This window comes from Patella vulgata, chromosome 6, assembly GCF_932274485.2.
Source record: "Patella vulgata chromosome 6, xgPatVulg1.2, whole genome shotgun sequence".
Classification (NCBI taxonomy): Eukaryota; Metazoa; Mollusca; class Gastropoda; family Patellidae; genus Patella; species Patella vulgata.
The window spans coordinates 56,757,299-56,766,972 of record NC_065884.2 but is presented as its reverse complement, the minus strand read 5'-3'; the positions used below and the strand labels follow the sequence as shown (position 1 = coordinate 56,766,972).

The window sequence follows — 9,674 nt, the reverse complement described above, 5'->3', positions numbered from 1 at the left end:
GGTGTCCAGTATATGAACATTTCTTGTAACATAGGAACGACTAACGCTTTGCTTTGCTAGGCCTTCCATCCTGCATCACTGACAAGGATATACCAGACTGGAAAACCACCAAGTTGCTGGATCGTATGCACATCTCCTTTGGGGTAGATTCATTTAAGTAACCTTCTGCATGGGGAAATAACTCTCAAATATTTATAACCCGAATTTAAATATGTAAAGCAGCGTTGAATTAAGACAGGGCAGTAACCCCCACCGACTGTGAAAACATAATTCAAATGTTGAGTTTCTCTTTAAATAATGCGTGGCTAATAAATGGGTGAATTAAGACAATACTAGAATTATATCTACTTAATATAAATAATGTTGAGGGTTTGATGATTCTACATTTTATCATCGTCTATAATCATGATAGGTCATACTATCATTTTTATTGCAATATGCTTGGCGTCTACATGTACGTTCCTAGTGGAATCACATCCAGACCACGATTGTTCCAGCTGCATTGGTAATATACATCGACCAAGAAATGCTATAGCAGCAACGGTAAGAACATTCTTATCCAGACGTTAATTTCTTTTGCACCTAATGGTGTTGTTATTCGATTCACCATTTTAACCTCGATGATTCGGATCTTACGTGATTGCATATTTTATGTTGTTTTTTTTAGGATATTTTACGAAGATATGGCTACCTCAAAGACAGTTGTTATTTCAACCCTGTTCAATCGTCATATAGAAATGCTGTTCTGGAGGCTATTATTATCTTTCAAGAATATAACGATCTGAAAATAACAGGTTGGTAAACGTTCATTTAACTTTTTAAATATTCAGAAGCCAGGCTTCATTTGTCGTGTTATTTGTTCTTTTGCAGAGAGGGTGGTGGTATGTGTTTGTGTGGGATGGGCATAATGTTTAAGAGTTCCAAGATACGAAAACCTTTGTTCGGACAAAATTATCGCTCTATCATAATATCACGTTCCGTTATATTCCATTCTAGTTTGGAGAAATATTAATAAATACCCAGATTTCATGTCAAAATATTGGTTACTACACACAGTAATAGTGCACATCTATGTAATATAATGTACCTGGTTATATTTGATTTTTAGGTAAACTAGATAAAGAAACGCTAGATTTCATGGGGAAATCTAGATGCGGCGTTCCTGATATTCTAGATGACGTCCAAGTCACCATCGTTTCAAAAAGGAGACGTGGCAAACGACAATCCCCAGGTAATATCGGTAATACATTTCTGTTTCTAGTATAACTATTTGAATAGTGAAACATGCAATTACTTTCTGCACTTCATAAATAAATTAGAAACGATATTAGGTGTTCTAGAAAAAGTAAACAAAAACGTCTTCGTGTAGGAGACCTCACTAGTGCATGAGTCACATCTTTTTTCTACTCGGTTGCTTAACTTTGCTTGCAAGGGAGTGGGTTGGTGTTTCGTGTATGTGCGGGACATGGCTAGTACTCTTGCCCCAGGTTACATATTAGCTACATGTACTTGATTAATTAAGCACATCTGATCCATAAGTACCCTCATCTGGCTTAATTGTATCGAAAGGATAGTGTTAATTTTGATTGTGTGTGGTCAAGTAATTTTGATATATTGATCAATCCACAGACAACATGTTTATGTTCAATTTATGGATCTTGCTGCAGTTCCTGTGTACCGATTTGTTTCGATCATTATATTTTCATCCCTATTTGTAGTAGCCGAACAAAGATGGAGGAAAACTGACTTAACATATCGTATTACTTCATATTGTGATGATCTGTCGGCTACAGAAGTTGACCTTATTATCAGAGAAGCGTGGAAGGTGGGTATTTAAAAGTACGAAAATATCTAATGAACGGTCTATAAGCTATTAATAGCTATTTAGGAGCATAATGTAAATCTTTTTACAGTTTCTTTTAACACTTGTATTTCTTTGAGATGTGAGTGCAGAGTGACCTAAACACAAAAACCTAAAATCTAAAGACACATTTTTTTAAAAAATAGATCTGGTCTGATGTTATACCTTTGACCTTCACTCAAGTTGGGCCGTCTGTGAGCGACGCTGATATGGATATATCATTTGCTAGAGGTGTTCATGGTGATAGCGATCCCTTTGATGGACCAGGTGGTGTTGTAGCTCACGCTTTCTATCCTGGTGGACCAGAAATACCCCTCTCTGGGGATACACATTTCGATGATGCTGAACAATGGACGTATGGAAAAGAGCCGACAGGCAAGTAATTTGCAATTATTTTATATAGAAAGGTTAGGTGCCGGAATGAAAATTCAGAATTTGTATAACTAATTATTTAACGATACAGATCGTAAATAAGACTTAAGGTGCGCCTCTGTTAACTATAGATATGTAAATGCTAACTTTCGATTGCATTTGTTAAAGGAGCTAAATAGCTAATATTTGGGACCTAGAAATTGACACAAATGGGTCGCAACGCATATAATAATGTATATAAACTGATTTACATTCAATGGTTTCTGTTTTTACTTTAATTTCTAATCAGTTATGTTCGGCGAAATGCGCCAAAGTCTCTATTAAATGACAATCTTTAGCGTCTGGTTATTCCAGTCTACACCGATGGTATTTATTGCGCATGCTCTCCAGATAAGAATATAGCGTCACCATTTGACATGACTTGTGGAATATGTCTAGCCTCGTTCTTGGGGTCCCTTATTCCAAATGGCGCATAAACGATTCGTGTACCAATGGTAAAATGTTTATTTTGTCTTGAATATTGGATATCAGAAGCCCATCTTTTCCCTGTAAGATCACAAGACCAATGTTGATTTAAATTGACAAATAATTCGTGTTTTTAATGTTGAAGATTTTTGATGATATAGAGTTAGAGACTTAGCTACTTTAACTATAGACACGTATTTTAACTATAATACATGTCTGGTATCTATTTTAAATAAGTTAATTTAACACGTTAACTATAAATACGTATGTGTTAATTATAGATACGTCTCTGTTAACTATGTTAAATGTATGATATTTTAAATAAAGTACATTATTGACATGCGTAAAGTTACATGTATGTTGAGTATTTAGATAAGATGTTTATCTTTTTAATCAGGAAGACGTTTGTTGTGTTCTGCTGTTCACGAATTTGGCCATACACTGGGTCTAAAACACACCAACAGAAAAGATTCTATTATGTATCCTTGGTCGGAAGATTGTGGAACACCTAAATTGTCGGATTATGATATGGTTATAATACAAGGCATTTATGGTAATTATTTTTTTTTTGTAAGGGATTCCATTCTTATCCTATATCTATATATCTTTTGTTGAGACCTGTATAAACGAAAGATTAGGTTTAACAATTTGCAAATTAAATTCATCTGCATTTTGCCAACAATAGAAAACCTTTCCTGTTAAAATGCAACAAAGATATTAACGGTAGCTAATCTCTCCCGGATTGGATTGTAAAGGATTAAAAAGAGACCTGTCAAATTGTATAGGGAATATTATACATGTATACCTCGTATGTTTGTAAATACTGAACTCAATTCCCTCTAGTGACTTTAGATGCTACTCCCATTTTTATCTTTGAAATATCCATATATTGTTTTAGGATATCTTGAAAAAATATACTCTTTGGGTTTAGAGATGACGAATTATTGTGACTTTCCGGTAGTGATCAAAAGTAGTTTGATTTGAATAGACCCATCTTTCGAAATCCATAGTATCATCCTGTATAGATGTATAGCTACAATCAGTAACGGATGGGGATGTACGAGTAAGGTGTTACTCTCTGTATTTATTTTGAAGGATTATATCGTTAATCACCTCTGCTCCCGTTTTGTTAGATGATTAACCGTAACTCTTTCTATTGCCAGGAATGAATAATAAAACCGGTATGACGCCTTCTCCCGATTTTAACATGAGTGCAACCACAGAGACGACCCTTAGAACCAATGGAATTACATTGACTCCAGAGACAGAACCTACTTTCACTACACCCTTCACGTCACAGGAACCGGTTTGTACAACAACTGTTATCAACACCTGTACCACTGAAGCGGGTACGACCACGACTACTGTCGAGACCACCGAGGCATCGGTAAGAATTAAGTTGTCATTGCCCAATATTTATATTGCCTTGTTCACAATTCGCCGATATTAAAGTATAATACATATGGAAATATTTTTATAAAGGACGTTACAAACGTTATTATAGCCATTTCAGAGATTATATATCGTACTTTCGCTTTCCTCCTTTACACTTTTTTAAACTACTACGTATACGACCATTCTGACCATATTGAAGTCAGAATATCGCAGTGACGTAGTGTAGGAACAAATATGGCGTCATGTGTCATGTATATTTGTTATTTATGCCGTAGACCCTATAGTTGGTGATTCTGCTCGTAATATCACTTCTTCTGTTGGACACCCCCTCTTAGCCGCACACTGGGTTTGACCTTTATTATATCGACATTTAACACACTAATTGTAAAATATACATATTTGTAGTGTATACATTTTCATTGTAGATGACCACCTCTAAAATTACCAACGCTACTTTCATCATGATGAATGTAACCGAGGCTACACCAACTACATCAAGTCCAACGATGACTACTGGTGCAGCTCGATCCACACCAGCCACAACACAGAGACCAGAATGTCCAAAGGATGGTAAATTAGATGCCATTGATGTCGCTCCTGATGGAAAAACATACGGCTTTAAAGGTGAGCTCGGCTTCGCACAAACTTTATTTGACTTAGGGAAAATGGCCTAAGCCTAGTTTTAATTACTTTTCGGAAAACAAAAAGCGAGATTGCGTACTTCATGAAAATAAATTAGATTTTGGACAACTCGTTAAGAGCAAATTAATCGGTATTGCAAGTATAAGCCTTTACAGCGACATAGGCGTTAGAATATGTATATATGCTACCGATTTACTACGTACAGGAAACACCAGGGTAAACCTGGGTCATTGCGGGGCTAAAAAATGGTATATGTTAATCGGTATTGCAAGTATAATCCTTTACAGCGACATAAAAAAAAAGAAAAATATTGGTAGGCGTTAGGATATGTATATATGCTACCGATATAGTACGTACAGGGAACACCAGGGTAAACCTGGGCCATTTCGGATCTAAAAAATGGTACATGTATATATGTATAAGAAGATGAATTTAAATAAATTACAAACTGTTCTATTTTCAGGCAATAAGATTTATATATTTCATGATAATGGTGTGGTCAAGGGTTCACCTTTTTTAATCAGCAAAATATTTCGTAACGGTCCGTCCTACGTGGATGCCGCTGTAACAATTGCTAGATCTTTCTTAAAGCCAGCCAGGATATATCTCTTCCAGGTAGGGTATTTAATATGTTTCAGTTTGTCAGTCATTAGAGTTGAACATCCATACCCTCCAACCACAATAAGTCCGATTACATGTTCTAATATTTTGAGTCGAGGAATACCGATTATATTTGATCTTGTCAGTGTAATGATAGTTTCTAGTTTACATCCACAGCAATCATATTCGTGTAACTTCATGGTTTTAAAAATCTTAATAAGAGAGATAGAGAGAAATGGTGTTGAACGTCCACTCGACACAAACTAGCTCATTTCGGGACTAACATGTCTTAATTTTATTTCAATAATTCGCTTAGCAGTGGGAGGAAACATGCGGACCCGGAGAACACCCACGAGGTTGGATAGGCGACCCTACTCTTTGCCACGTACAACCTGGGAATCGAAACCACGCCAGTTGACCCAATGACTAACCTTATGATACAGCGCACACGTGCTAACCATTCGCCCCCCCCCCTCCCCCAATCTTAATAAAGACGCTGGGATCATACTCTATCCCAAAGAGCGGGTATTTATTTTAGTTTTTAGATTCGATTCTGTTTATCATATAACAGGGTGAAAAAGTATGGAAGTACCAGTACCTCAAATTTCGAGGCCATTACGGATACAGTTTAAGAAGAGGATATCCAAAGTTAATCAAATCAAAATTTGGAATTCATCTGAAAAAAATAGATGCCGCTTTCAAGTTAAAGAGTTCGAAATGGACGTTTTTCGCTGAAGGTATGTTTATTTGTATTTACTTCTTAACGTTTCGAGACAAATGACTCAAGATTCATATTTGTGTAAAGTTGAGACACAGAACATTTCAATATGTAGGCTTGCATTTCGGCATTATTATAATCATCCTTTTATGCCGTGGTTACCCGCATGGTAATGCGAAGTAAGATAATTTTCGCAAATTAAGCATGATGGCCAGAAATGAATCCTCTGTGGTATGGTATAGGTGTTCTATAACCGGAGGAAAAGGTCCAAAGTCAGTGCTGTATCTGCTAATCCATGACAAAAATATAATGAGAATCGAGTTAAAAGTAATATTATACAGTATACAGATCATTATTTGTTTCATTGTTTACTGAATTGCATTAATATGTTTACTACAACCAACATGATTTTCCAAAAGACTAAAATCCATGGACAAACTTTTGAGCTTTAAATTTTATTTGTTATTTGTTAAAGTTGCAACTAGGAGATGATGGATGACTACATAGATATTTTTATTGTTATTTACAATGTATTTCTTAACATATATTATTATATATTTATTTTTGTTATCATTTTACCATTTTTTGAGAACCTACCCTTGTTCCAATGATCGCATGACCCGATATGCCGCTAAAGGACCGCACAGTCTTTCATTTTATATATAATTAGCATAGCATGCTATATATTTCGAATATTGTCTAATGGTTTGGATTGTTCGTACTTGGTTTTATTTTATTTCACATCATTTTAGAACCTGTCCGCCTATAATAAAGATATATAACCTGATCTCCCACTAAAGAACCCGAATAAAAATAAACCAGTGCACTTTCGGTAATTCTCCATGGTTATCATGGGTTATCCGTAAGAAGTAGATTTTTCATGTTATAACATAATTTAATCATTTCATATTTGTCAAAACTGTTTTCATATTTCCTATTCACCATTTCTGTTTTTTTGTTGTCACGAAGAACATTCCCTAAAGCCCACGCCTTAATCCGGCATTTCGTGTTGTTGAATCTAACATATCGTATACTTTCTTTTGTTTCAGGTGGTAAATTATGGCCGATCAAATTCAGGACGTTTGGTAATCCCAGGGTTAGTAAGCCCATCCCATTTGCTTCTCATCCTACTCTGAGTCATCTTAAAAAACTCGACGCTGCTTTTAAATGGACAAATGGAGCGTATTATTTCTTCGAGGGTGATTATTATCACCGCTTGGTGCCAGATGGTAAAAAAGGACACTGGAACCATCCTCGGTTCTCACTTCTGTGGTGGTTTAACTGCAAGATTCCTGGAACTGAACAATATCAAAGACTTGCTGGTGACTTGTCAGACAAAAAGTATTCTAAAACAGTAAACATGAAAGATTTGTAATTTGTATGATTTTGACGTAAATGATATCAAAGAGCATTTTATTCTGGTTAAAACTGAAACTACCTTTAAAGATACTTAACCATTTGAACACATATTCAGAATGACTGTATTGTATACAACTACTATGATTGTATTGTATACAACTGCTGACATTAGTTAATTGTATTAAATTGTCTTATTTTTACCTACGGTTCACACTCTGGCTGTCAGTGTTTCATAAAATATATAAAAAAAAATCAGTCCTTCATGTTTATAAATTTGTGCGGGAGCCATAAAAAGCTCCCGATACCTTGAATACATGCAGTTTAAAAGTAAACAAAAACTGAAAGTAGTTTATTAATCTCAATATTTAGGAGAGCGATTTAGCTAATTTGCAGGAGTCTTTAATGACTCCTTCGAAGGAAAGCCTGTGCGTCGACAGAAGCAGGAGCGAAAGCTCCCCTTAAACGTGAAGGACTGAAACATGTGTTATAAATTTATCGAATGATGATTGTTGTTATTATATTACACGCAATAAAGATTATAAAACAATCATAATATCGTATATTTGATTTGAGAACCGGCTGTGGAAATGGTTTTAATATGTAGATCGACAGACCTGTTATTCCCCGGGTAATTCGCCTTCACCCTCCATAGATTCCTTGGCACATTAATAGGATGATTAGCTAACTGTAAATAATGACAAGTGTCCATACTCTTTATATGGAACATCTGGTGTCATTTCCCATTTACAGATGCATGCACATAATGCATTCTTGTTGTACTCGTGAACTATAACATTTTTGGGTGAGATAGTTGGACGCACCACCGTCAGGACTGAGCCTTCGTCTGACATTTTGTAATATCATTACATTGTGAAGGGGTTCCCACCTACCGCACATACTACTTTTGTAAAAACCCTTATAGTTACGACTTTGTTTTCGCAATGCATTTTGAACTGGCAATGAGCCTTAGAATCATTATATCCATTTGCCTCCTTTTTTTAAAATTTTTCCTGTGCGAACGAACTTAAGGGAAGGTAAATTGAAATGGTCATAAACGATCATAAACGTTTCTTATGAACAACTCTAGATATTCCTAGAATACTCTGTTCCCACATCTGGCACCGGTTCCACAAAGCATTCTCAGACTTAAAAAACTTCCAATCACTCCTTATGAGAAATATTTTTGATCCAGAAACACAGGCATTTGCACATAGTCTTTTATTGGTATATTAGATACATTAAAACAACAAAAGTGTGATAAAGGGATATATTTTAGTTAACATAAGGTGAACAATTTTGAGTAAATTCTTACGTCTGAGAATGTTTTATGAAACCGGGCCTGTTGTTATTTTTTTTTGCTCAGACAATCCTGGTGTGAAGCACTTGAGAACAACACACTTAGTTTTTAATATACATTTTTTTTTCTGGCATGCTCGAGAGCTAAACTCTATGCATATCTTGGACACCGTTCAGAATAACTTTGTAGAATAATGTACGCATTTCAATCGATTATATTATCCGTGCCTGTCATTATTAGTATATTTTCTTTGAATAATGTGTTTGCTTCCGTTGACAAATAATTGACCTAATTGTCGGTAGGCACAAATATAGCACAATCAATCCCAAGTACTGTTCAAGTGATGTTTATGAAACTGTCCACACCTCGAGGTAAATTATCGAGCGTTTGGGGACCTGGGCTCTTGTTTAGAATGTTTTTACAAGTCCTGTACTTCTAGCTTCACAAACAAAGTGTCGCCTATACATGTAGTCGGGTGTAGAACAGAGGGTCTGGCAAGGGAAAATGTATAGTCTTACGGGTGGGACAAAAAAAAGGCTCCATGTACACATTTGCGTGCACGTAAGTTGGAATTCGATATAAGAGTAGGTCATTGCTCCGCTGCCCGGGAAAATGTCACTCATAGTACTCTGTATGGCGTATGCCCGTCCTCATTAGCCCAGTCGGAGAATAATAGTAGGACGTTAAACCCCATTCCATTCCAAATGTAGTCGGAGGCATGTTCTCTTAAAGCATTTCGCAAACCTTATAAACTCTTGGCGAAAGAAACAAAAATGATTCAAAATATTGAGCTATAACCTGTAGGCGGAGCAAATACAATGGTTTTCACATTGTGTCATTGCGTATGCATGCTAACGCGAACTTTTGTCCGAAAATCCCAGTAAAAATGGCATTTCTACTGTAATAAGACAATGCAAAATGCCAAACAAAATCGATAAAATCCCTGCAAACAAATTAAACACAAA

General features: G+C 35.8%; 1 protein-coding gene across 2 annotated transcripts; it reads left to right on the top strand.

Annotated features, from left to right (window-relative positions):
- Positions 1-360: 360 nt before the first annotated feature.
- On the top strand, positions 361-7,965 carry LOC126824408 (stromelysin-3). 2 transcript variants are annotated; one of them, XM_056101616.1, is made up of 11 exons: positions 361-543; positions 668-794; positions 1,109-1,231; positions 1,719-1,825; positions 2,008-2,240; positions 3,100-3,251; positions 3,862-4,085; positions 4,519-4,717; positions 5,199-5,350; positions 5,907-6,072; positions 7,103-7,965. In XM_056101616.1, the coding sequence occupies exons 1-11, from the start codon at positions 406-408 to the stop codon at positions 7,426-7,428; spliced, it is 1,947 nt and encodes a 648-aa protein (XP_055957591.1). In that variant the 5' UTR covers positions 361-405; the 3' UTR covers positions 7,429-7,965. The 2 variants fall into 2 exon arrangements, with proteins under 2 accessions (XP_055957591.1, XP_055957590.1); XM_056101615.1 differs by having other exon boundaries at positions 362-543; positions 2,008-2,236; positions 3,096-3,251.
- Positions 7,966-9,674: the final 1,709 nt, after the last annotated feature.